Below are 27963 nucleotides of genomic sequence, written 5' to 3'. Positions count from 1 at the left end.
ACCCCCCGCCAGGACAGTGGTCAGGGCCCTGATCCCCAACTCCACAGATACACAAATTATCTAAAAAACTAACACTCCCTTAGGCCCCATCTTAGCCAATACTCTTGGAGAAAAGGGATCTTGTTAATGAAGGTAATAGGACAGCTTTTCCATGCCTAACTGCATATTGAAATAACAATGCCTTAACCCAGAAGAATGGATTCTGTATGCTGAGAATTCCAGGTACTTTCAGCGGGGTAGGGAGACATGGTTTAATCTATTTGAGTACTTAAAACTGACCCTTCCAAGGGAGGGGTATGCTTAATTCAGCCTCATCCCCCAGAGCCTCAGGTGTGGGCTGCAAGTACAATACAACTTGGATGAAGAGGAGGCAGCCACAGGAAGGAGCCCAAAGGTCACACCCTTTCCTGACTGGGCTGCACAGGATAGGGGTTAAAAAAGCGTCCAGTGTTTTTCCCTCCCCTGAATCGTCCCTCTTCTTTAGTATCAGGTAAGAGGTGAGATTGGTGGTTTATTGTTTATTGCTTCAGAATTACCCATCAAGGTCATATAGATGTGTGGCTATTTTCCATTGAAGGGGGCAGTTTTTCCAGCTCCAGACTCATCATCCTGGCTATATAGCAATTGGACTGAGCTTCACATGAGATGCTTTGATTTCTTCTGTAGACTCTCAGTCACAGAGGCCAGGATGGATTTGTCATCTTTGTCTGAAAGGCCAAGAGTAGTGTTGGCTAAGTCAGGATAAGTGCTGAAAAACCATCTAACCTTTCAGAACCACTGTCTCCTTCAGTTCAAAGGGGTAGTGTTCTAGGATGGCTGAGCATCAGGGAGACTGATGCAACCTCCGTTGGCTCGAGGGGGATTGCAAACCCCACAAGGATCATGCAGGAACACCAGGGCTTCCTATTTCTGGCCCCCTAAGTTTTACTTCATGAAGCACCTATCCTGAGTGGTTACATGGGGCCCAAGCCCTCTTTGGATCTCCAAGAACATCAGGGTGTGGGGATGTATACCCAAGCAATGTGAGACACTATATGTGTATATGAGTGAGTGAGAAAGAGAAGGAAGAAAGGGAGGAAACGAGAGGGAGGGGAGCAAAAGAGAGAAGAAAAGGCGGGGTGAGAGAGTGAGAAAGAGAAGAGAGAGGGAATAAGAGAGAGAGAGATGGAGAGAACACGAATAAGTCGGCAAACATTGCTACGTCATAGCAGGATGTGTCCTTTGCGTGGGTAGACCTGCTTGACTGGGAGGACCTTTCCCCATTCATGTATGACCCTTCCTCCCTGGGACAACTGCTCACCATAGACAGTCAACGTACAGCTGCTTTTGTCCTTGCCCAGCTCATTTTCAACGAGCACGCTATAGTCACCGCTGTCTTTGAGGGTGCAGGTGGGGATGACGATAGTGCAAACCCCACTGGTGGAATTATACCAGAACTTGGAGTTGGCAGTGATGTTGACATCCCCCTTGTATAGAGTTACTGTAGGACGTGGGTTCCCCAGAAAAGCGCAGCTCATGGTGCAGTCATGTCCTCGTACCACTGCATGGGGCTTCAGTGGTGTGATGAAGCGAGGTGCATGGCGCCAGTCCTTTTGCTGATAGGGACGCAGTTTGGTACTGAGGTCTTCAACTGGGGGGAAGAGAAGGTTGAGTGAGGGAGCCAGAGGGAGTCATGGACCCTGGAGGGTCAGAGCACCGGACAGCTGGAGCCACTGAATGGAGCAGAAGTAGAGTTCTCTGTGCTCCCTAATTTCTCTGAGGTCTTAATTCTCCAGCATTTCCTCAGCCCTCAAGGTTTGGCCGTTCTTGAGGTGCCTCCAAGCTTCCCTTCATATGTCCTTTGATCTGCTCATACTCTTAAAGCTCTTTGATATTTTCCATATTCCCTACTATTTCTGCCATTGTTCTTGAGTTCTCGGCCATTCTCCATCTCACTGGCACTGCTTCCCATACTCCTCAGGGTTCCCTAGCTTTCTCTGAGCTACCTACAATATTCTCCATGTTCCCCAAGGGGTCCCGACAGTTCCCGAATTCCCAGCATGTTCTTCCTACTCCCTGGGTTGGTTGGCATTTCCCTTCCTGATGCTTTTAATGCTTTTTGGGTTCCCTGCCCACACTTACTCTGATCTTTGTTGACCAGCCAGGTATCCTTTGAGTCAAGTGGGTCACTGTCCCCAATCTCATTCCGGGCCAGGACTCGGAAGTAGTATTTTCTCCCCGGCAGGAGCCCTGTGACAGTGTACTTGTTGCTAAAGACTCGATCAGCCGCTGTGAACCAGGTGGCAGTGCTGGCATCCCTCTTCAGGATGACATAGTGTGCCTCACCATCCTCTTTCACATCTGGACTGTGGTCCCAGCTCAGTGTCACCGTGTTTGGCACTTCCTCAAACAACTTCAGGTTTGTTGGTGGTCGTGGGAAATCTGAAGTCACAGGCCTAGGTCAGCTCCCCCTGATCTCCCCAGCCAGGCAGTTGGGGTCCTCTGGAAATCATTAGGCCTCTCCCTAGTCTTGTTAGTCTTAGCTGCAGCCCAGTCTAAGAGGGTCAGTGTGTGTGTGTGTGTGTGTGTGTGTGTTTATGTCTCAGGAAGTTCTTCCTTTCTCTAACCTAAAGTCCTCTGCTGTCTCCCAGAGGGTGGTGGTAAGGAAGCAGTTTTTCCCTACTCTAGGGCCTTGTTACCCAATCTTCATTTCCATCCCCCCTGCCCAATCCCCATCCTCTACCAGCACACGCCCTTCTAAGATGAATGAACTCACTTCCCATCCTTTCCACATTTAGCTTCCTCTTCAAGGCCTTCCTGGCCCTCCAAACTGTGGACTCTCAGCATAGTTTGTGCCTGACAAGTGACCCCATCCAGCTGCTACTCATGTTATCCTGCCCACCCTACCCAATTGCTGCCCTTTCCTACAAACCCCCAAACTCTGTTCCTTAGCAAAACAGAGTAGCACCCGAGATTTATCTTGGCTATCCCTCTCCCTATGTCCTGAAGGCTCTGATTGACTTCCCGGGGCATCTCCTGAGTCCCAACCCAGGATTATCATTTTAGAACCTCCTCTCTTTCTGAATCCCACATGCTAGAAATAGTCCCATAAACAAACTACTTCCTAATAAAGCCTTAATGTGGGACATCCACCCAGAGGTATGTGCATTTTCACTGGCAGCCTTCAAGACCCAAAAGAGTCAATCTCTAATGGGGGAATAATCATAACTGACATTTCTCTCCCGCTTTAAAGTTTGTAAAACACTTGACAACCATTATCTCATGGGAACTTCAGACAGTCTTGTGGGGTGGGTGCTACATGTATCACCTTCACTTTGAAGATGAAGAAACAGAAGCTCAGAGATGGAGCTGCTCATAGTCCCATAGCCAGTAAGTGCCAGAGACAGGATTTGAACCCAGGTTTCTGAGACTAGAGCTCTCTTATTTTCCCTCTCAGAATACCACTAGGGCGAAGTGAGCAGGGAAGCCTTTCCTCAAGGCACACCACCTACGCTAGCTATTTACCTCCTTCCCCTCCCACTACTGAATCCATACCTGCCACACGAACATGGATGTCATAGTGGGCCTCTCCATACTCGTTCCGGAGCAGGATGCGGTAAATGCCAGAGTCTGAGCGCTTACTGCTATTGATGAGGAACTGGGAATGATTCTTGCCCTTGGTGATGGTTTCTCGGCCCTTGGTGGGAATTCCATCCTTTTGCCAGATCACAGTGGGTGGAGGGGAGCCCTAGGTGGGAACCATGGATTAGACCGGAGTTATCCCCCTCATTCTGTGGCAACAACTTCCCTTTCTTCCCACAACCACTTAGTCATTTCCAACTGATCTGTATTCTTGATTCCCACAGGACCTTTAGTGTTGGGAGGTGGACATGTCCTTTATGGGGAGCTCTAAGGGGGAGGAGGAGAGCACTGAGGGCAATCTATGATGGCCACAGCTGAGGAGAAGAGTTTTCTTGCTTATATATATGGAATGGGGTTGGGTTTAAGGAACTCACATAGAAGGAAGCATGTATACACAGGGCTGTCCCAGCCCGCACCACCATGTGGCTCTTCAGTCGGGCACTGAGATCAAACCTGGGAATTGCTGGAATGGAATTGGAATAGTAAGGAGGGAAGGAGAAGAAAGAAAAGGGAGGGGATGAGAGACAGAAGCAAAGAATTAATAAGAAGGAAGGAGTGAGAATCAGGAGAAAAGACATAGAGGAGAGGAATGAGGAAAGGTGGAAAAAAAGATAACTGCAGAAATGATTTTTTTTGGCCTACTGTTGGTGGAAACTGTATGTTTTTGACTATATGTTTTTATATATGGGTGACTATATGGGTGATAGTCAACCCATGAAGGGCTTCAGGTGAACCCTTCCCTTAGGGAAAGATGTAAGCTGATGTTCATTAATCTATCTGTAGCATTTCTGATGTGGAAAACTAAACCCAGGTAGCTGGTGGGATGGACCAGTAAGGGACACCTTCTTGGAATCTCAAAGGCCTATAGTTGAGGTGAGGCCAGGGAAAGGGTCTTTTCCCCTAGACACATTGGGGGTAGGATGGAGACAAGTGAGAGGCTGGTTAGATGAGAATTGGGCTGTGCTGGCCTCTATGCTTAGATCGAGATATCTCAGCATATAGTGGCCATACGTATATGTTCTGTCAGTTTGTCTCTCCATTAAATCCTTTTAAAAACCCCAAACTCTGTCTCAGGTGCACTGAGAAAGAAAGGGGTGGAGATGATTGCTGAGGGGGGAAAAGTCTAAAGGAAGTGAAGTCTCCTGGAAGCCAGGCACAGACTGGCGGCGGCTGTAGAGATATCGGGGAAGCTTCGGAGGGGGTCTAGTAAAGGCAAAGTGGCAAAAGAACACTTTGGGGGTGAGATGTTGGGTCAGCCATTCCAAAATATCAATGCCCTATGATTGCTTTAGAATTTAGGGGTATGACATCTCTTCAACTTCCTCCCCTGTTTAGGTTCTTCAGAGTGTGCAATCCTCTTTTTATTCTGGTGATATGCCATGCCAATCTACTGGTTCCCCCGTCATAGTCACCCAATGTCATTGCCTCCTCCCAAACCCTTATCCATGTTCTGTTCAGCCATACTCCAGACCAACCGCTGCTTACTACAATTTGGTTTCCCTTCTCCTAGCCCGTTCCACTATACTCTATGAAACTCCTATTCTATTCTCAACTAATTCCTCTTAACATCTTTGAACTTTTCCACTGTTATGCCTTCCAACTCCTTTCTTTAAGTGAACTTGGATTTTCCCAGAGAAAACCATATCCCTTAGAACTTTCCTCATTAGAAGGCTTCTTCAAATCTCTCCCCAACTCACAGGCACAGAAGAAAAGGAAGGTATTCTCTTTGTACCCCTCTGCTGTTTTTGATCCATTTTTTTTTACATGCATCCCTGAATGACCCCTCCTCCTTTGAGATTCATGCAGACTGATCATGTCATCATCGCTGCTTTCATTTATTGACCACTGGGTCCCTTTCTCAATAATTTTAGCACCTACCTCACAATCTTCCTCTCCACCCTGTCACTATGTATCATGCCTAGGAATATCGTTATTCATGTTGACAACACTTCTATCATCTTGACCACATAGTTCCCCAACCTCTTCCAACTTACTTCAACCATGTGGTAGCACAGTCACATCTAGACTTCTCATGGAACTGGACCACTTCAATAACCACAGAATCCCAGTCTTGAGAGAGGAAGCCATGATAGTACCTGACTAAAAATACCCCCTACAACATTGTCAACAAGTGGTCATCCAGCTTTTGCTTGAAGACTTCAAGCATGGGGGAAGCCACTAAATCCCAAGGCAGCCTATTCAACTCTTGGGCAGTTTTAATTGTTAGGAAGGTTCAGCTGAAATCTCTCTTTTTTCAGTTTTAATCCTTGGCATCCATTTCTTCTTTTAGGCCAAGCAGAACATATCTAATCCGTTTCCCATACTACAGCCTTATGAGTACTTGAAACCACCTAACATGTACCACATCAGTCTTGTCTGTGCCAGGCTGAGCATCCTCAGTTGGTCCACTGATCCATATTTAGCATCATCATCAGTATTCTTGCCATCCTGGCCAATCTTTTCTACCTTGTCACTGTCCTTCCAGTAATTCAGAGGACTTCCTGCTTGGTAAGGAAATGTTCACTAGAAGTCCCACATAGGTTTATCCCATATATATATATCCGTAGACCTAGATCATAACCCCTCTCTCCTTGTCTTAGGAGACAGATTCATGACTTACTGTGGCCAAAAAGCTTCCTCCCTGGTGTCCAACCTTGTGGTGATGAGCCTTTGAACTTAGCTAGGCTGGTCTGGTCCTCTGGCTACATGTATGCATTCTGAACCTGGGCCCATACAGGGATCATCTGAACCTCAGTAGCATCGGTATTCCACTGGTATAGCTTCAGAGAACCCCAGTCATCACCAACCTATCTATGTAGCATTAGGCAGTCATAACCCCATGTAATTCCCACCAACGGTGAGATAAGGGTTCTTTGTTCACAGACATTTAAGCAAGCAAAATGAGAAGCTATTCTTTCCCTCCCAACTTGCTTCTTTCCACACACTCTAGGCCATAGATGGCAGGTTTGCTCTCTTGATTCTATGTAGGGAGGAGCAGGGGAGGACAGAAGTAGAACCATGCATGAATCTGCATTCTCCTATGCCCAAGGCTGTCTCTGTGTAGGAACTCAGGCCAGGACTGACCACGTAATGCTCTTCCTTAGTCTGAGAGAATACCAGTGTTCCCTGAAAGGTGATAGAAGCCCAGTGGAAGGATGAATGAGATACTTGAGCTCCTTGTGTTCTCTTACCTGGTGGAGGCATGGCCCGGACACCTTCGTCCAGCTCGACAGGCTCCCCAACGCCGCCTTCATTAACAGCTCGGATGCGGAAGAAGTATTTCTGCCGCTCTGTCAGGCCACCCACAGTATAGCAGGTGCCTGAGATGGGGATCTTTGTACACTTAGACCATTCCTTTGTGTCCTCTGCCCTCATCTCAAGAATGTAGCCAGAAGGAGGGTCTCCTTCTATAGGCTCCCGCCAGGCCAAGGAGATACTGGAGTTTGAGGAGTCTGCCACATGTAGACCCTGCACCAGTCCAGGGGGCTCTGAGGCAACCATAGACACCCTTCACTGAGGGATCATAGCCAACCCTCCACCTGCCCCTTACCCAACCTCCACCCAAACTTCCACTTATCCAACCCATATGTTTATCTTTTACCCAAATCGTGAAATGTCTGCCATTGAAGTCCTATAAGTCAGCTACCTACCTAGACCCCTATTCACGTCCTACACTCTTGCCTCCATGCTTATTCCTTGTCCAGTCCAATAAATCCTTGGTCTCAACCCTCACCAAGGCCTACTTTCAAAAACTTTATCCCCTTTCTCTCAATCACTATATCTACATCCTATTTCCTGTTAGATTAGAAACTCCCTGAGGATAGGGACTGAGTCTCCCCAAGAGGAGAAACTATATTTTGCCTTTATCCCACTTAGCACCAATCCAGTCCATAGAAATCCACCTCCCCCCATCTTTATGAGGGAACAGGGCAAGGATGTCCTCAACGTAGACTCACTGATAGGATCCTTGGCTACCACAGACGGGGAGGGCATACTTGGCTGTCCCTGTCCTGCTCGATTGACAGCAATTACCCGGAACTCATATTCAGTGTCCTCCAAGAGACCATCTACTTTGCACTTGGTGTCTACAAAAACAGACCAAAGGGAGACCAGGAGATGGTGGCAGACACATAATATACAAAGCTCATGTAGTAGAAGCATGAAATGGGGGTCCACCAAATATGGAGTCCACAGAAGCAGAGTCCATGCAGTGTGGCCCAACCAAATATAGAGTCTATAACCAGAAGAACCCAATGGCTGTGGAGGAAAAGGAGTAGTGTAGAGGACTAGTGTAGGATGGTGTTTGATAGGAGTGGGATAGGAATGTTTTTTGGGCCCACCCAGATAAGATCTCCCCTGACAACCTCTTAGCACCCTCACCCTGGATGGGATCCTTGTTGACTGGCACCCATAGGTTGCTCCCTTTCTTCCTTCTTTCTACAATGTAGCCAAGTACTGGGGCTCCACCATCTTGGGCTGGTGGGTTCCATGTGATAGTCACTGCTTCTTTGGTCACATCTGAAACCTGTGGCTGAGAGGACAGGCCAGGGGGCTCTTCGAGAGCCACAAGAAGTGGTAAGTCATATGGAATGTGAAGGTGGACTGAGAATAATTACCTATTCAGTATGGATCCCTCCCTTAAAGGAAAAATTCCAACCTTCCCACCCTACCATCCTGCTGACCCAACCCTAAATTCATCAGTGGAGTCTAGGACTTTCCCTGTGAGAGGGCCAAATGGCCTGCTCATCTTTCTCCCAGTAATCAATAGTCCTTTCATTGCCCCATGTCCTTTAGTAACCTATGTTCTCCAATTCTGAACAATTCCCCATGGTAATTAATGAGTCCCCACACTAACCAATGGGATTTCCTGCAAAGACCTCTTCAGTCTCCAGTGGGTCACTCACACCCTCAGAGTTAACAGCTCGGATTCGGAACTGATACGCCTTCCCCTCCTCCACTTTGTCGGTGGAGAAGTTGGTCACTTTACCGCTGACCTCCCCAGCCTTGATCCAAGATTTCTTCCCAGCTGCCCTTCGTTCTATAACGAAATGTGTCACTGGCCGACCTCCATTGTCCTTTGGGGCCTTCCACTTCATATGGACACAGTTGCCAGAGAGTTCCAGGAACTCCACACGACCCTGAGGAGGCTTGGGCCGGTCTGAGGAAAACACAGGGGAAATGGGACCCATAGGCATAAAGTCCAAGCAGTGGAGAGGGTAAGACCGATACCCTTGGAGAAAGGGGGCCCTGGAGGATTCTATCATTATAGAGAAGGCCCTGTTCATAAGGTGACCACCCAGGCTGGATCAGAGTACAGAGATTCTGATCTCCCTACCCTTGACAGACTTGCATATTCTGACCCATATTCTTAAAACCTTTCATCTGGAAAAGGTTAACTGTGGATTTTGGGAGCTTTGACCCTGCTGATCCCCTCCTTTCTGACTTCTTGAAGTCCATTCCACTCCTCTTCCCACCCAGCTACCTGATGATATCATAGGAGAGAGCAGAAGAACCCCAAATGACATAATATGATGTGTGTGTGTGTGTGTGTGTGTGTGTGTGTAGGGGATGCTAACACTTAAAAGCCCTAACCTCATCCTATCTGCCTTCACCGACTGTTCTCTTGTGCAAGTGATCCCATTTCTCCTACCCTACCCCCATTCCTGCTGCCTCACCAAGCACGCTCAGGTACAGGTTGGCGGTGACTGAACCATGGTCATTCTTGAGCCTGAGAAGAACAGCGCCGCTATCCTCACGAACACAATTGGAAATTGTTAGCAGTGCCTGATCATCCCCCCGCTCCATGGTCACGCGCTCTTCTTCGGTCACCTCTACCCCATCCTTGTACCATGTCGCCTTGGGCAATGGCTTGGCCCGGAATGGAACCTTGATGTGGGCTGTTTGGCCAACCTTCACGGTAACAGGGTGTGCAGCCAGTGCCTCCAGCACTGATGGGTCAATTGTAGGGGGGTCTAGAGGAGAGAATGGTGTCAACACGTACCATATGGGCGCAGATCTACCTTCACAATCAGAGGAAAGGGTGAGTGCTGTCTGTGCCCCCTAGAGAAAGAGGTCAGTGCTACTCATCACCGTATATCACCCTTAAAGGCAGATTGAGTGCTTCTCATCTGGAGGAGGCTTGAAAGTTTGGGGGATAGCAGAGAAGGGTTAGGTATTTCTTCGATCATGGAATTAAGGGATGGGGTATAGAGAAATTCTCAACCTTCACTTCCAGGGTACTTGGGTGAATGTTTCCTTTCAGGGAGGGGGAGCTGATATAGGGATGGAAGACAGTACCTGCGATGAAGACAGAAGCCTCACTCTCTGCACCTTTGGCCCGGAAGGTGTACTTGCCCTCGTGTTCTGGGCCCATGTTGGGGAAGATGAGTTTGTGGACTGCTCCTTGCTTCACAATCTGCACCCCACTCAAGTCTGTGATCTGGAGATGATGGGATAGGGTATCAAGACCTTTTGGAAGTCCTCAAACTGACCCCTGCCTCTTGCCTTCACCCTGCTCCAGTCCCGTTTTCCACCTCTTTGCCATCCTTCAGCCAAACTCCTTCCACTTTCTCATCATTCAGCACCACACACAGTTCTGCTGGACTCCCTGTGGCTGCATGTACATCTGACATCCCGCTCTTCACAGTGGCTAAACGTTCTGAGAACAACAGGGATTTTTTTTTTTTTGAGAGGGGAGGAGGGAGGTAGATAGAACCAGAGGGAGCCAGTGGCATCTGGGCAGTCAGCAGGGACAGGCATGACTATAGCTATGTGCACAAGTTAAATATAGAAGGGTTGGTAAAGGATGACAAGTATAGGATAGTTTATGTGGGATAGATGGTTGGGACTTAGTGTATGGTAGTAGTATGATTGGCAGGAGAATCAGTATGGATTGGTCAATACAGGAAGGTCTGTAGAGACATTAGGAAGGTGAGTTGGAAAGTTGGTGGGGGTCAATAGAGGATTAAAGAGCCATACCCTCTACAGTCAGGATGGCAGTGCTGCAGTATTCTGTGGGATCCCCATCCTGCATAGCCACCACGGTGTACTCGCCTCCATCACTGAGCTGTGCGTCCTCAATCACTAGCTCCGCCCTCTTGCCTTCATGGTTCATGCTGTACTTAGCCCCACGCGTTAGCACATTCCCATCCTTTTTCCATTTCAGGGTCACATCCTTGGATGTCAGCTCACATTCTAGGCAGGCCCGGCTCCTTTCCTTTACACGAGCATTCTTCAGGGTGCTCACGAACTTGATGGGAATGCCTGCAACACCAGACACACCCACTGGGCCCTTCCTTCCTGCATGCCTCAACAGCTCTGTTTGCAGAGTTCCTTGAAACTCCCCCCCAGCCTCAGAGGTCTGGGGAGCAAGTGCCTGTGTACATGTGTACGCTAGTCCATGTGTCTTGCATATGTCTCCATATATCTGTGTCCTTTCTCACTATCCCATATGTACAAATTATATAACCTACCACTGATGTTTTCATATATGCTCACATATCTTAGCATATCCCTAAGGGCAAATACCTGTGTGCAGGTGACCCCATGGGATATACACATGTACTCAGTGGAGACCAGGGTTGGGAGGGGGACAGAGAGAGAATTGGATTCCTCCCTTTTAGATGGCCTCTCTCAATACTCACACTGGACCAAGGGATCCCTGGATATGTTAAGTATCATGAGAAACACTAGCTCTGAATTATAGTAGCAGCCTCTCCTTCCTTAAGAGTTTGAGGTCTTGGTTGAACACAAGACTATGGTGTGATATAGTTTCTGTGTATGACCCTGGCCACTCACGGTCAATGGTAAGAAGGGCCTTCTCAACCAGTCCCCCAGCCTCAATAGAAAATTCTCCACTGTCAGAGAGCCTTGCATCCTTGATCTTGAGTGTGTGGGTCAGCCCATCTTCTGACACAGAGATCTCATATTTGTCATCCCTTTTCAGCTCCTTCCCATTGAACTTCCACACACAGTCGGGCACCTTCTTAGACAGGCGGATCTCAAACACTGCTGTCTGCCGCTCCGTGACCTTCACCGGCTTCATCTCCCCAACGACCTTCAGAGGCTCATCTGGAGGGACATACGGGCACCGGGGAAATAGCCAAATGGAAAGGAAGTGACAGCAGGCACGGCACCTAGTAGAATCTTCACCCCCCACTTCTACAAGTCACGGTCTGCCACTTGAAAGAAACGGCTGAGGCAGGAGGGGTACTGACTTCCAGCTATATCCCAGGCCCTCCCTTACTCCCCAGCTAGCTGTTGTAAGAAAACAGTTGTTGGTACCTGCTTAAGAAATTAATACCACAGGAGCACCACCTAGTGATCAGCGCCTGCCTCTGGGATACTTCCCTCATTACTCACAGACCACTGGACCCAGAACCAATTAAACATGAAAAATAATAATTCCGACTTACAATAGCAGCCCCTCTTTCTTCAAGAGTTTGAGGTCTAAGTGGAACTCAAGAATACTGTGGGTGATACAGATTCTAGGGGCTACCTGCTATAGACTTTTGAGTTAAAAAACAAAGTCATTCTTTAATTGGGTAAATATTGGGAAGGGGCAGTGGAAAGGAAAGGTATTTTCTTTGCTGTGTTTTTCTCTTTTCTTACTCCTTGTTCTTACTCTAAAGGTGGTGCTGGGGCATTTTCCTGCATGCATGATACCTTTAGAGATACGGTCTTTTCTGGCCTAGGAACGTCTACCAGCACCCTAAGATGAGGATTCATTGAACAGGTCTATTTGGATATAGGATCACAGGATCATAAATTTAGAGCTGGATGGGATTGTAAAGGTCATCAGATCCAACCTCCTCATTTTTACAGATGAAGAAACTGAGGACCAAAGAGGTTAAATGACTTGCTCAGAATCACTGAGGTGTGGCTAGAACTCAAGCCTTCATTGCTCAGGACCTGAATTACCCTGATTTCCTCTTTCCTCTCTCTGCTGGTTTGGGAAAGGGGAAAGGAAGGAATCAGAGAGTGAAAGAAGAGGGGATTGGGCCCTGCTGGGTGATGTCAGAGAAAATGAAATCAAAGAACCACTCTAAGCCTATGAAAGGATCCACCATGTAGCCAGGATACATATAGGTTCTACCTTTGGTGTGAGGGTCCCAAGGAACAAGGGGGAAAGAGGAGAATATAAGAGAAGAAAAGTCAAACAGTGCCCCTCCCACCTTTTGATTTTCCTCACTCTCCCTGATCAGTTTTCCTCTCCCTCCAAATTGTACCTAGCACAGTTGAGTGTCTGTCCCTCATATTCAGAGTGTGGGTGACTTTCCCCCACTCTATTCTCTCATCTCCCCTTTCTTCCTTGTCTCCTCCTCCTCTTTTGTATCCCACCCCCATGGGGACCTCATTTCCCCTTTCTTTCTGGTCCCTCATACCGAGAACAATGAGCTCCGCGCTCAGCCGCTTGTCACCCACAGCTAGCGTGTAGATACCGGCATCATGCATGTTCACATTGGTGATGATCAGCATGTACTTGGTACCCACCTGCTTCACTTCATACTTGCCCAGGGAGTACTGGATCCTTAGAGGCTCCATTCCCTATAGAGTGGTGTAGGAGGAAATAGCAGAAGTTCAAGACCCTCTTTGGATGCACCTACCTAACCCCAGGCTCTGGTGGGCTGGTCTGATGGAGATCTGGCCCTTAAGGTTCCTCACCCCTGCTGGCTTATCAAATGAGTATATTTTGACATGTCTTATACTGGTCTTGTCTCCCTGCTCCCCATCAGTCTCGAAAGGGGGGTGGAGGGAGGAGTCAGAAAGATTAAAGAAGGGAACACCCTGACATCTCTTCCCAGGATGCTTAACCACAAGGAATGTTTCTTGAAGGGCCTTTGGAAGACACAGTCATAAGTCTAGGAAGCATCCCCAGCATACAGTGCCCTCCCTTAATTCACCAAGATCTCATGAACAGTCTGAAATTCTTCCATTTGAGCTTCATTCCTTTGGGTTAAATATTGTTCCCTCCATGTATCCTCATTTACAATGCCACCTCCCCTTAGAGGGAGACACCTGAAATCCCTTTTGCCTCAGAATGAAGAAGTCTTCCCAGAAAGAAGGCACAGGGGGCCAGAGTTGAGAAGACCTGGGTCTAACACATACTGGTTGTGACCCTGGGCAAGTCCAGTAACCTCTTGGTACCCCTAAACCTAAGAGGGGCAGAGGGGATGCCCATCTGCACTGGTGGTGGGGGGGCCTCCTAGATCAGTGACATCAGAGATATGGTTCAGAAGGGACAGGTCCATAAAGGGGAGGGGTGTAGAACAAAGCAGAAATGGGAGAAGGAGAAGCTCACAGACTGCTGATTGACAGTGGCCATAGGAGAGCAGAGACCCTCAAAGTGGTGCTAATTCAGAGGAAGGGGGAGGGGGAACAATATCACTACGTTCTCGAGTGAGGCAAACCTTGATCCATATCATCTTTGTATTGGGGTCCTTCAATTCCATTATGCAGTCAAAGGTCACCGTGCTGTCCACTTTGGCCTCCACATCCTCTAAGGGCTTTATGATCCGGATGGGCTAAGAGTTTTCAATGATAAAATGGGCAAGATGGGGTCACTCTGGAGCTTTCCAAGGTCATCCCTGCCCTGTATATAGCTCCCGGAAGCTCCCCTTTATTGATCTGGGTGAGCATGGGACTTGGAGTCAGGCACATACTAGCTGTATGATGCTGGGCAGGTCCAGATGCTGGGCAGGTCCAGATGCTGGGCATCTCTGCCTGCCTCAGTTTCCTCATCTGTAATATGACGATAATAATAACACCTACCTCCCAGGGTTGCTGTGAGGATCAACTGAGAAAATATTTATGAAGCACTTTGTAAACCTAGAAATACTACCTAAATTCGAGCTATTATGATGAAGAACCAGACTCTGATGTTCCCATGCTCATGCTATAGTAATACTCCATCTTTCCTCGCTGTGCCCCCCTCCCCGCCAATTGATGAGGGGAAGTAAGAGGAGACTAAATTACTCTGTGCCAGGAATCTATTCCCACTCATCAGCAAATAATTCAAACTGTCTGCAAGGTTTTCAGATCTTCCCATGGGTTGTAGTGATGGTTTCCCGCCCCCCCCCCCAACTCCACTCTCTAGGAGTGGGGGAATTCCCATAACCAAGTGTCATCATCATGAGATGTCTGCGGGTCTCAGCACCCTACCTGTCCTCCCCAACCTCCCTGCCCCCTAAGTGTCCCCACTCTATCTAGCTCTTTAGCCTTCCTGGGCCTTAGGCCTTCCACACTGACCTCCACCTCCACCTTCTTTTTCATCTCCTTGAGCTTTTTGAGCAATCCTCGGAAGTCTGTGAAGCCATATTCCATGCAGACCTTCTCAAAGTCCTTCTTAGGCACCTTGGACAAGATCGCCAACATCTCTTTCTCATCTGTCACCTTCTTCTGCTTCTTCTTGGGGGCAGGGGGTGCCCTGAGAGTGGCCAGAGTTAGTTTAGTCACCCTTTCCTCCCTTCTGAATCTGAACAACCCCTTCCTTCCCTCTCTTCTCTGCCCTGGGATCCAGGTGAGCTTGGCTCTCTCTGGAGGAAACAAGAGGGACTCTAGCCCAAAGGGTCCTATATTGAAATAACACTCATGGAGAAGGGCAGGCTAACAAGAGTCTGGCTTTCACCTCTTTTTCAGCATCTTCTTGAAATCCAATTTTTCTTGACCTGGGAACCAAAAAAAAAAGGAGACTCAGCAAGTACAATGAAGGCGGGGTATGTATGACCTCTTTTCCCCTCCCCCAAAAGAAGAAAGGCTGGTATGACCCAGTAAATGAGGGTGTGGGGACTCCTGACCCTCATGACCCATCACACCCACTAATGAGGGTAGGATGGATCATCTCCCTAATAGGGATTGTGGTTACCTGCTGATAAAGACAGTATGTAACTTACTCTCAGTCACTGTTAGGGATACAGTGTAGATGGCATCAGCATGTTCATTGGTTGCAATGCACTTATAGTTGTCTGAGTCATCTGAGGTTAGTGGCTCTAACTGGATAGAAAGCAGAGGGGAGCAGTCAGTATGTGTGAATGTGTATGAAGGGCTGGTCAGTGAGTGAATGAATGCTGAGAGGGAAAAGAATCCAGTGGACTCAGGCTACAGGGTTGACCAGGTATCTCTCCTTCCCTCTTCCCTTCTTCCTGTCATCACAATAATACTTTTCTATAATGCTATGTTTCAAGCTCTGTTTTAAGCACTTTACAAATATTATCTCATTTGAGCCTCATAACAACTTGGGAGGTAGGTGCTAATATGATCTCCATTTTACAGGTAAGAAAACTGAGGCAAGCAGAAGTGAAATGAGTTTCCTAGGGTTACACATCTCTTATACTGTATTTGAACTCAAAGTCAAGTCTTCCTGACCCCAGGCCCCAGGGTTCTATCTACCAGGTTCAATCCACTTTACTCTCTGGCTGTCCTTAGGTCAGTGACGTTGAAACTCTTTGGAGGGTAGGGGTCTGCCTGTACCTTTAGCACATGCTCCTTGTTGATGCTGTCATAGAATATTTTGGCGCTTTCCTTGATGGGGATACCACTCTCCCTCTTCCAGGAGACACTGGGCTTGGGGTTGCCCTGTACTCGGGCTCGGAATACAGCCTTGTCACCTAGGGTATAATAGGTTCAGAGCTGGAAGAGAAATTAGAGGCTCTCTCATCCAACCCCTCTTAAAAAACAATGAATGAACTGAGGCCCCATAGAGAGGTTTGATGACTTTCTGAAAGTCACATGGGTAGAAAGTGGGAGAGCTGGGATTCAAACCAAGGTCCTCTGACTCCAAATTAAGTGTTATTTCCACTGCACCATGATGCATGGCCATGGTTTGCCCTGATGCACTTCAGTATTCCACCTTGTCTCTTAGAGGGCTTTTGGAAGCCTTCCTGCTATGGAGAAGACAAAGAATTCAGTTTTGGACACATCACTCTCTCATATCATAGTTAATTGGGTACCTGTCTCATCCCTCTTCCCACCATCCCACCTGTTTGATTGTGAGCCTCTTGACAGCAGGGTCAATGTCATATCTGTTTTTATGACCTCAGTGGCCAGCAAATGGTAAGTACTTAATAAATGCTTGGTGAATTGGACTGAATTCCTGCTTGAGCCCCAAACTGTCTTCTTAGACTGAGCTGAGAGCCTGCTAAAATGGGTATGCACAGGACCAGATAGATGTGAGGGGTGAGTCCCAAGGAGTCAGGGACCATCTAAATTACCCCCAGAGAGGGAAGGGGAAGGGCTCACCCTCTGGTGAAGTGACTGGGGTAGGTTTCTCCACAAACTCAGGGACGCTTTCCCCTGCTGGGACTTCTGAGCTTCGTGTAACCAAACTAAAGAATTCCACATGGCTAGAAGACTTCCGAGATATCTCCTCTGTGGGAAGAAGGATGAGGGTCAGTCAGGGAGGGAGGTGTACATGTGTGTGTGTGTGTGTGATGGGCCTGTTGGAGGCAGATGATGGATGGGACTTTTGGACCCTTAAGGGGCCTGTCTAGAGCTGTGTGCTCATTACTCAGTCATCCCCTGGAGCACAGGGTCCCAGGTTGGGTTCCTTGCCCTCCTTTTGGGTCATTTTCTGTGCATTTGTTTCCAGTCTGAGTAATGATTTATTTATACTGCTTCTTACCTCATTTTCAGAAGGAGCACCAGGATTTCTCTCCATTCTGAGAGGTATCTGTACCCAGAATAAGGCGGGGGTGGGGGCTCCCCATGTAGTAGAAGTTAAAAAGCTTCAGAGAGACCTCCCTGCCCAAAGCAACCCTCTTCCCACTCCTAGTGCCTATCAGGGGTATGCTGGAGCTAGCTTCAGAGCTGATTGTTAAACTTTCAATGTGATCATTTACATGTTAGAAATCAGTAAATAATACAAGTCAGGGATTGGTTTACTGTATTGTTAATTGCCATCATCACTTAAGAAAGTGATGGAGATGTGATGGAGAAAATATTAATAATGCAGATTAAACTTTAAGTATATCTGTACATTTTGCTCCCTGAGAGTTGATTGTTAAACATTTACCAGCACACCCCTGCATTGAAATTCCATCATTAGAACTCCATTCCTTTGGACTATGACTCCTATTGTTTTGACTCCAATTACAATACAAGGAAATCAAGAAGGGGTTCCTATTAAAAATCCCATTGGTCATTGTTTTCTAGAAAGAGTGGCCTTGGAGGAGAGGGCTGGCTTTTGAGGGGATGAATTAGGGGTGGATGAAGCCAGGGTTTGGTATCTTTGGCCCTCCTGAAGGATATTCTTGAGAAAGTTCAATTTCTCTGGCCCTAATGGGAGAACGGTTACTACTTGGAATCTGTTGTCTGACCTCCAGATGTCTAGTCCACCCCTTCCCAAACTTGCCTCCCATGACCCTAGTGGTCTGAGAGAATGTCTGTACACTGGTAGTGGTGGAGCTGGAGAACTCCATGGATACATGTTCCTTCACCATCTGCTGCTGGTGGATTGTCGTCGTCATGGTAACAAGGAGTATAGCCCTGTGGGAACAAGGGGGGGGGGATGGTTACATTTGGATATGGAGAGATAAGAAAGGGAAAACCCAAGGGGAAAAATAAAAGAGCATAATTGAAAAAGTGGGGTAAGGGTATGAAAATATGGAGAAAATGGGTAGGGGAGGCATGATAGGGGGATATATGTCAGTCAGTTGCTTGTGCTAAGAACCACTGGTCAGATCAGGAAGGCCGGGTCTGGCCCCATCCTGGTTCCTTTTTTTCTGACGCAGGACCTGGCCCATTTCCGCCCCCCTCCCCCCCCCCCCCCCATCCATATCTTTACTGTTTGGACTTCTGTTTGCTCCAGGTAAGACTTGGCAGGAGTTCTGAGCTGTCCAATTATAAAATTTTAGTGGGGATACAAATCTTTCTGAAGAGAAGGTGCAGGAGGGGCTGGGGGCAGTTGGCTGCTTCTCTTCCTCCCTTTGGAGACAGGAGAGGGTTAGAAGAGCCCTGGGGTAATGGGCATGGCCTAGCCCAGTTGCCAAGGAGAAGGATGGGAAAGAGGCAAATGGAAATGGGTTGCAGGTGTCTTTACTTGGCACGATGGGCATTGGCAAAAGGAAGAGAAAATAATTTGTCCTCTTGCATAGGAGTGGGGATAGGAACCTTTGGTTGAACAGAGCAAAAAGAGAGGTTCCCACAGTCGTCTGAGAAAACCCCAGAGTGGGATCCCTGCCGAAGACCCCAAAGCGCTAAACGGCTTATAATCATTCTGATCCCAGAGTTGAAAATGTTCAACTAGCCCAGAGACATTTGGCTTCTGGCCTTTTCCTTCTGAAAGATCTGAAGCTGTGATTAAATTGGAAGTGTAATTCTACCTGGTCCCCAGGTGGCTGCAGGAACCAATCCCTACTCTTCTTGTTTACCCTAAATCCCCACTTCCCACTAAGGGAAAGACTAAAAGGGAAACTGACCCCACTCATCTCCACGCCCAGGCATGTGCTCCCTGCTGGGTCAGCACCTTCTCTAAATCCTTTGGGGACTAGGAAAAATACTTGAGCCTCCTCTTCTCTCAGATCTAGTAGACCATGATATTACCCAAGGGCTTCTCTTAACCTCTTAGAATATCTCAGAAGGGTGGAGCAGTGATGTCAGCTGTCTCTATTTCCTGCCCTCCCCGCCCCGCCCCCCTCCACCTCCCTTCCAACATCTATGACTCAGGGGTCAGGGCAACTTTGCTGAATCAGCCAGATTTTCATTCTCAGGAAGTCTGAAGAATCTCTATATGGTTTTAGAGCTGTAAGAGACCCTTAGAGTCCAACCATCTTCATTTTACCAATAAGGAAACTAAGGGCCAAAGAGTTCAGCTGATTTGCCCAAGGCCATATAGGTAGTAAGTGAAAGAGTTGAGATTTGAACTCCGTTATTCTGGGGTAGAAGAGCAGTGGGGGTGGGGGGTGGGGGCTCTTTAACAGTTATGGCCACTGGGCTGTAGCTGTTGAGGGATAGGGAGGGAGATGGCTTGGCACCAAAGCGGTAGAAATGAAAGATAGACCTGAGAAAGAGCTTCTTGTGACTCAAACTGGATCAGGGGATGAAGAGAGGCTGTGGCAGATCTTCTTTCCTGCCCTCAGGAGTCTTAATTTTAAGTATAATAAAAACAATGCTCGTGAATGCTGAGCTTAAAAGTTTACAAAGCATGGTAATAAATGCAGCCTCACTGGAGTCTCATTAACAGCCTTGTGAAGCAGGGATTTTGAGATTTATTTTACAGAAGAGGATGGCAAGGCTCAGACAGATGACCTGCCGTCTGCTCCAGTAGCTTTATCCTGACCCCAGGCACTAGGTATCTCCATTCCTCCCACTCCCATTCCTATGATTTGCCCAATGTCACATAGTCAATGGGGGAGCCATCTCTAGAACCCAGGTCTCCTGACTCCCAGTATAGGGCTTTTTCAAAGGGTGACCAACACCTTCTTGTGAGCAAGGAAGTCAGCTCACCATGTGTGATATGAAGGTTGTTGCTGAAGCCTACCAGACCTGGGATAATACTCTAGCATATGCCTTAAAACTGCCTATCCTTCTTACCTATTTTCAGTGCCCAGTTTGGCAGTTTGGCCCCAACTCTCCTCTCAAACCCCCACCCCATCTTTTGACTCTTCCCTCTCATCTTCGTTCTTCCACACCCCTCCCCACTTCTCCTCTCGCCCTCCCTGAGGATGGTGGTGATGGATGGGTCAGCCTTATCCCAGTAGAAATATCAACTCCATCTTCTTGGCCACTTTACCTTCTGAGCTGTTTCCTGGTGGCTTTGGACTCTGATTTGTACCTGGAGGCTCCACACTCAGACTCTCTGTATCTTCAGCTCCCAGCCTCACACTTCACACTTCCCTGTGGTGGCTGCCTCAGCACTGGACAGACAGGGAGTGCAGTCAGCAGCACTTTAAATATTCTTTCCCATGGGACCCACTCCTTGCCAAAGCCAGCAGCTGCAGGGGGGCCGGGAATGACCCATTCCCCAAATGGACAGCAGGGACATCTTTGGAGGCTGACATCCACACTACTTTTTGGACAGCTTACCAGAAGCAACTGGAGTCTGTGAGGGTCTGTGATTTTGCCTTTCTTACAATAACAATGATAATAATTATATTGATTTAGCACTTCAATGTTTACAAAGTCTTTTTCCCCCATAATAGCTTGGTGAGGCAGGTAGTACAAAGTGTTATTGGGCTCATTTTATAGGTGAGGGAAGCAGGGCTTGGTGAGGACAAGTCACTGAATCTCAACTTTGGAAGGGACCTCAGAGGTCATCCGGTCTGACCCATAGCTGAGAGAGAATCCTCTCCAATATACTGTACAAGAGGCCTTCTCATCTCTGCTTGGAGGGGGGGGGGGCAGAACCCACTCCCTCTCACAGCACACCATTCCAATTTTTTTTTTTTTTTAGATAACTCTAATTGCTAGGAAGTGCTTTCTTACCTCAAGCAGAAAACTGCTTGTCCTGCCCTCTGGGGCCAAGAAGAACAATTCCTCTTCCACAAGATAGACTTCAGTACTTACTTGAGGACAGCAATACCTCTCTAAGCCTTCTTTAGGCTTAGTGCTAGTAAATGTCAGAGTCACAGAGCTAGTGAATGTCTGAATTATCAACAGAACACAGGTCTACTGACCCCCCAAATCCAGTACTTTCCACTAGAAAGCAAGCTGATTGTCCTGAGGGACTCTCCAGATTCTGTCTCTGTTTGCTGATGTGTTAGGTATGTGCTGAGGGGAGCCAGGTGAGGTAGGGAGGGGTAAGAGGTAATGAAGATCCTGGCAGGAATTGAGAACAGAACGATAGGACAGATTAGAATAATAGAGGGAATCTTCCCCACTTCTATTTCTAGAAAGGATTAAGGCCCCAGGTCTGTCTCTGAAATAGGAAGAGAATGAAGACCTCAAATTAGGCCAAGGGAGCAAAAGGCAAACATGAGATATTAAAGATGTTATTCAGATGAGGGCAATGTATCTCATGCCATCCTCCCAACTCTCCAGGAGGGGTGGTACCTTTCCTGAGGTTCATCATTAGGAATGACCTGTGTTCCAAACACCTAGAAAATAAATTAGTGGGGTTTGCCCTCCCCCTCTCCAACGTGAGTCAGAGTAGGTTTGGCTGACAATAATAGACTTCCCCATTTTGACCTCCTTGGAAGATTCAGGATGCACATAAGGACTGTGTCCCAGGGAAAAGTTGGCCAAAGTGTGTGATTCATCCCCTCCCTCTCCCATTCTCAATGTCCTGGGCTTAGCTCAAGTCATGGATTAACATTCCTCACCACCCCATCCCCTTCTGCTCCAGTTCTGTAGGTAGGGCCCTTCCGGGCAAGTCTGACATCAGTCATCAGAGCTACATTTGCTCTGTCCTTTGGGGAGGGCGATGGTTAGAATAGTTTTCTGAGCTGGGATCTAAGCCTCGTGGATTCCCCCAGGCCCTGGGAGGTGACATTGACATTTCGATCCAGGGCCTTAAAAGGGAAAAAACCTGAGGCTGCAGCTGCTTTGAGGCCCTAGGGGAGGACATGGGATAGGGGTAGAGAGAGCTGAGAAGATGCCTGCAAAGGTTTGAGAGAGGATCCAGAAGGAGGGGGAGGAGACCTGCAGGGACTTGGAGAGGGTAGGGGGTAATGCCACTGAAGAGAACTTGACATTTATGTAGCGACTTTGGTCTGCAAAGTCTTTACATGCTTTATCTCATCCGGATCCTTTGTGTGTGAAGCCAGGCTTTTGGAGCAACAGAAACCATCTCCACCCTGGTTCCCTCTCTACACAAGGCCACTTCTTTCCTAATCTGCATACAGATGGGAAAGTCAGGAAGCCGGACAAGGTGGAAGTTGTCCTGGGTCAGAGGGGTCTCTCCTTTGGAGTAACTTTTCTGGATTCCCTGGCCTTGGCAGGAGTAGGTAAAAAATGCTTTGTGGGAATTTCTCTTGGGAAGCTAGAGAGTGGAGTATGAAAATTTCCTTAATTGAACCATACAAGCCAACAAGTGGCCCTAACATCCACAAGAGGGAGGTAGCCAAGAGGCCTGACTGGGCAATAAACATATGAGATTAGTTGTTGGGTGGGGGAGTCCAGAACAAAGGTCCAGAGAGGAGTGGTCCAGAGTTGGGAGGAGAGGGGCTGTGAAATGTGCATTATATATGTGGAAGTCACACAGAGCAAGGCCGATTTTGCTCAAAATGCCATGTTTATTGCTCTATTCAGTGACCACGAGCAGAGTTATAAAAAGACGCCTCTGTCTGCCATAGATTAAATACTTAAAGTCAGCTATAAAACCACGTGGCTCCAAGATAACACATATTGCCAAAATCATGCACACCCCGCTGATGCGTTCTCTACGCACTCACAGACATGGGACATACCCACGGATACACGATTTGGGAAGAATTTCCCCACAGTGACACAGAAAAATACTCTGCACAGAACTGGGGCTAGCCCTTGCCCTTCCCCTCCCCACCAGCCCTCCCCACTAGGCCCCAGGGGCATCAGTTCTTCCTAGGGGGAGTCCTTGTGCCCAAAAGCACTGCTTCTCCCTCCCATTCTTCCCTCTCCTCTAGGAGATGGAACTGCCTAGTAGGAAGTGCCCCTTCTCTGGGTGTTGGGGAGTAAATTAAAATTTGTGATTGTTCTTCCGCAGAGGCAGCCTGGGGGTAGGGGTAGTGGGTAAGGGAAGCCTTAGGAGGCGGGTGAGTAAGGAGCAACTTATTACCGGGGAAGGGGGAGCCTAAGGTTGGGAAATGGGAGAAGGGGGCAATTTATGGATGGGGGAGGGGAATGTTTAAGACTAATGTAGGGGTGTTGGCTACACCAGGATTGGGGAAAAGGACATCCTCAGGTTGGGGGTGGGGTAAGGGAAGAGTGGGCTGGGCAGCCCAAGGCTGGGGGTAGGTGGTAGATGAAGTTTAAGGCTGGCATTGGGGATTGTTGGGGGGAGCCAGCCTAGAATTAGGGGAGGGGAGGAGGGGGTAACCTGTGGTTGAAGGGAAAGCCTAAGGCAGGGAGGGGGCCGCCTAAGGCTGTGGGCAGGAGGAGCAGGCAGAAGTTCTGGCCAGGGGGCAGAGTCTGGCCCCATCCTTTCTCTCCCAGACTCTTTAGGCCCCCCTGAGTTCACTCCTTACCTGGCTCCCATTTGTAAGCCGGGTTCCAAGGCTCCCCCTCCCTCCCCGGAATGGGATGCTCCCCAGAGTGGGCTCCTAGCCCAGGCAGAGGAGACACAGTGTCCGGTTAAAACATTAGAAACAGATGGACAGACAGTGGGATACATGGAGCCCAGCACATACAGTATTTGGATCAAGTAAAAAAATGGGTCTGGGGGGGTAAGCTGGGTAAGCCAGAGCTAGGGCAGGGCTCAGCAGGGGTGCGGGGTAGGGGCTGGGCCGGCTGCCTGATTGCGCCTGGCCCCAGGACCCCCTGTTCTGGTATTTACAGTAGAGAGAGCTGCAGTTGGAAGGGGTTCTCACGGCTGGTGCAGACAGAGCAGATGAAGCGAAGCACAAAACAAAGCTGAAGGAGGAGCTTAGGATGCTCCTAGGCCTTGGCCGGTCCCTGGGCCCTGGCTGGACTCTCCCCAGGCTAGGCAGGTCTCAGGCCAGGGCTGTGCTATCCGGCCCAAGGAGTGACGGTCACTCCTTGGCTTGGGAAGAAAGCTGCTTCTCATACAGGCTCATGACGTGGTGCACAAACTGGTACTGCTCACAGGTCTGGATCATCCCGCCCCTGGCAGAGCAGAAGAGGGCAGGGTGGGAGAGTCAAAGGGGCAGGGTCCAGGGAGTCAAAAGAATAGGGGGTGTGGGAGGCAAGGAGAGGGGAGCAGAGGTAGCTTCCCCAGGCATGATGGTTACTGAGACCAGACCCAGATCGGTACCTGGGCTCCAGCAGTATTCAGGGCTGTGGCGGAGACGGGCTTTAACTGCCCAGGGGGTAGAAGGGGGTACCATCTTTCTGTCTCCACTAGGTGGTCTTTCCTAAATTTAGTCTGCTGGGCCATGAGCAGTGGGCACCAGTGGCACCAAGGGCTATTCCTGGAAGGAATGACCAGAAGAAGGAAGGAAGCTTCCTTGGCTTCCAAGGCCTCCACATTCCTCAGGCAGTCAGAAACTCTGCTCTTCCTTTCTGCAGGACGCTCTTTGAAGGCAGAGTTTGTTTTTGTCTTTCTCTCCCCAGCACCTGGCCTAATGCTGGCTGATTGATTGGGAGTTGATTTTCATGGTTCCAAATAGTGCCTATCCCTCAGAAACCATCTCTCCCCGTCCCACTCTGTGTCAGGCCTGGCCTGAGTAATAGTTGGCAAGGTCAGACTCGCCAGACTCCCTCCCCCGCCCACACCACTGACCTGTCTTGCCGGAGCTGACAGGTTGTCTTCAGGATGTCCACCACGCCCTCCCTTTGCAGCTGCTTGCAGCAGATGCTGGTGGCGATGAAGCAGCCAGTCCTCCCGATCCCAGCACTGGGGGCAGAGAGAAGCTTCTGAGTGACAGCCAGGGAACCGAATTGGGGAGGGTGGCAGAAAGTCAGGCTGGGGAGAAGTGCGGGGGGGGGGGTTCTGCTCGGCCTGAGGTACCCACCTGCAGTGAACGATGATGGGAGCAAAGCTCTGCCCCTCCCAGCCGGCTGCCTCCTCCACCTCCAGGACCAGCTGCAATAGGGGGGGTGCTCGATCAGGGGTCTTCTGGTCTGGCCACGAAGTGAACCAGTAATGCCTTAGGCCACGCTCCTCAGTCCCACTCTGCAAGAGAGTCAGATAACGGGGAGTGAGACCCCCAACTTGATTTTAGTCCATCCACTTACATGAAGGCAGGTGGGAAGTCCTCTGAACCTTCTCCCACTCTCTATCTTTCCCCTCCCCAGGGAAAGCGTGAGGCTGTACATAACCAGTGTTGCCTGTCCTCTCTGGCTAGGGTCAGCCTGTTAATTGGCAGACTCTGCTCAGTCTCCCAGCTTGGCCAGGCTCTCTCTGGGCACGGTGCCCTATTGTGCTAACTTCATGGTTAGGAAGCTACTCTGTAGGTTCAATGCGTGTCCTAGGCAAAGGTTGTATAAGCCCCTATCAGCACCCACCTAACCTGCCTCAAGGCTGCCTGCCTTGGACACCATGGAAGCCTCAAAAGAGGTGAGAGTTAGGGGCAGTGGGGAGGGGTCTCAGACTGATCTCTTATCTTTGGACTTTGGAGATTCTGATGTTGATGGATATGTCAGGCCATTTCTGGACAGAATGAAGCCCGCTCCAAATAGAACTGGAAGTCGATCATCTCATCCAGTGACATAAAACTCAAATAGAAATAGGGGTCACTAATCCATACCTAAGCGGGACACATATTGACTTACTTTTTATTTTTTTTATTTTTTTTTATTTTTAGTTTACAATACGTGGTTCTACGTAATTTTGAGTTCCAGATTTTCTTCCCTCCCTTCCCCCTCCCTCCCCAAGATGGCATGAAATCCCATATAACTTCCACATATAACTTTGCATTGAATTAATTTACACACTAGTCAAGTTATGGAAAAGAATTGTGATCAATGATATGAATCATGAGAAAGAAGGAACAGGATCAAAAAAAAAAAAACCAACCCAAAAACAAAAACAAAAGAGAGAAAAAGAAAAAAAGGCTAGCATGAAGTGTGCCTCATTGACTTAGTTTTTAAACGTAACATGTTTTACTGTACTTTTATTTATTTTGTTAAATATTTTTCAATTGCATTTTAATTTAACTTGGCTACACTGGGGAGGATTTGACACCTCCAATCTGGTTTAGCCACCCTGTTTTATAGAACAGGAAGCCAAGGCTTAGGGAGGTTAAATAAATTTCTAAAAGGCACAAAGATAGTGATTAATTGAGCTGGGATTTGAACCCGGGTCCTTTGACTCTAAATCCCAGGATCTTTCTACATCACAATAACTTTTCTTTGATTCTGCCTGTCCAGTCTCCACAAGGTTGGGAGGTACCTGCTTTTGCCATACTGCCTTTCTTTCTTTTTAAAAAATGGAAAATAATTCCTGATTCACCTTTGCGGTAAGAGAGCTAGAAGGGGGAGGATTTGGAAGAGCTCCACTACTGATGTGCCCCTCCCACTCTAGCTTTCTCTGGGCCCATCTTATTTAATGATACATGGAGTACAGATTACTGAAGTCTCCCCGTTTGGTCTGCCTTTCCCCTTGGATTCCAGATGCTGAGAGCCACAGTAGAGGGGTAGCAAGAAGAGACTAGAAGTTGGGAGACCTGGATTCCAGTCCCAGCCTGCCGGCAACTTCCTTTACTCCCTTTATGACCACAGGCAAGTGCTATCACTTCTTCAGTACTCTTGTTCCCTCAGCTGTACAAAAGAGATACTAATCTTTTGCCTCACCTAACTCAGAGGAATGTTTATTATGTTCATTGGTTAAGACGAGGTCTGTGAATGGGCTTTACAAGCCTACGAGGCTTTGTACACAAGGGAGAGATGATCGACTACACGGAAGTGAGGCAGACTGTTCAGATGTGATGGGAACTGGGATTCCTGCTGTGGGGGAAGGGAGTAAAAAGCACTGTCCCTGCTTGGCAGCTATCTTGAATCCTCTTCCCTAGAGCTCCCAGATAGGCCTGGGTCTTCCCCACTCCTCCCTACCCCCAAAACCCACCTTTCCAAAGGAATGGCTCCTGGGGCTCTGTTCGAATCCACTGTGTAAGTGGGTTAGACAGATGCTGCCCACTCTCTGCTCCCTCAGGCTGGTCGGTCTTTTCTTGGTCACCACCGACTCTGGCCCCCTGTAACTCCCCTCTCTCCAGCCCAAGGTCTCACCCTCAGGGTGATGAGCCGAAGCCGGTAGTCATCAGCCTGGATGACCTGCTTCACTGTGATCTCGACCCCGTCATACACAACCTGCTCCTCTGGCCAGTACTCTGTGCATTTCTGTAAGCGTACGAGGTACATTTAGTGGAATAGCTCTTCAGCTTTGCCCACCCTAGCCCAACCCTTTTCTGGACCACTTCCTCCACCCTATCACAGAGATACTGCCGCTTCTACCTCATTCATTTCTTCAATGTTGGTGATCATCACGATAATGGGGGCGTGCTCCTGCCACACCATCCGCCAGAAGTCACTCACGGTGTTCACGATGGGTCCTTGGGTGGCGATGTACACCTTCTCCTCCCCTCCATAGCCCTAAAAGCCACAGGCAGGGGAAGGGAGGCTTGTATCATCATCACATAGGCCCTCTTTCTACACTTATCCTTCACTGATCCCCATCTCAGGCGAGAGAGAGCGGTAATTAAAAAAGGCTAACAAAGTGTTGCCTCGTCCAAGTCCTTAAGAGCTTTAATTTTTTTTTTTGAGGATGGAAGGCAGGGCATTTGGGGTTAAGTGACTCGCCCATGGTCACACAGCTAT

The 27963-nt window shown here is 48.5% G+C and overlaps 2 protein-coding genes across 2 annotated transcripts in view; both read right to left on the bottom strand.

Moving 5' to 3' along the window:
- Nucleotides 1-636: 636 nt before the first annotated feature.
- IGSF22 (immunoglobulin superfamily member 22) lies at nt 637-18083 on the bottom strand. Its single transcript, XM_036765594.1, has 22 exons — nt 17969-18083; nt 16858-16986; nt 16090-16226; nt 15513-15612; nt 15248-15287; nt 14869-15046; nt 14031-14144; nt 13005-13167; nt 11419-11691; nt 10600-10884; nt 10155-10279; nt 9919-10060; nt 9297-9593; nt 8477-8779; nt 8002-8175; nt 7578-7706; nt 6813-7109; nt 3996-4084; nt 3535-3727; nt 2122-2421; nt 1301-1630; nt 637-707 (listed from the first exon to the last, which is right to left on the bottom strand). The coding sequence occupies exons 1-22, from the start codon at nt 18081-18083 to the stop codon at nt 637-639; spliced, it is 3984 nt and encodes a 1327-aa protein (XP_036621489.1).
- A 4684-nt stretch (nt 18084-22767) lies between these two features.
- PTPN5 (protein tyrosine phosphatase non-receptor type 5) overlaps nt 22768-27963 on the bottom strand; it is a 118069-nt gene continuing 112873 nt past the window's right edge. The window contains exons 11-15 of the mRNA XM_036763589.1: nt 27601-27738; nt 27376-27486; nt 25164-25324; nt 24932-25045; nt 22768-24315 (exon numbers count right to left, since the gene is read on the bottom strand). Of these exons, the coding sequence (XP_036619484.1) occupies nt 24222-24315; nt 24932-25045; nt 25164-25324; nt 27376-27486; nt 27601-27738 (618 nt within the window). The 3' untranslated portion in view covers nt 22768-24221. The remainder of the gene's footprint in view (nt 24316-24931; nt 25046-25163; nt 25325-27375; nt 27487-27600; nt 27739-27963) is intronic.

The sequence above is a fragment of the Trichosurus vulpecula genome, chromosome 6 (assembly GCF_011100635.1).
Source record: "Trichosurus vulpecula isolate mTriVul1 chromosome 6, mTriVul1.pri, whole genome shotgun sequence".
Lineage (NCBI taxonomy): Eukaryota > Metazoa > Chordata > Mammalia > Diprotodontia > Phalangeridae > Trichosurus > Trichosurus vulpecula.
Note: the sequence above shows the minus strand (reverse complement) of the source record. Positions and strands in the feature narration are given on the sequence as shown.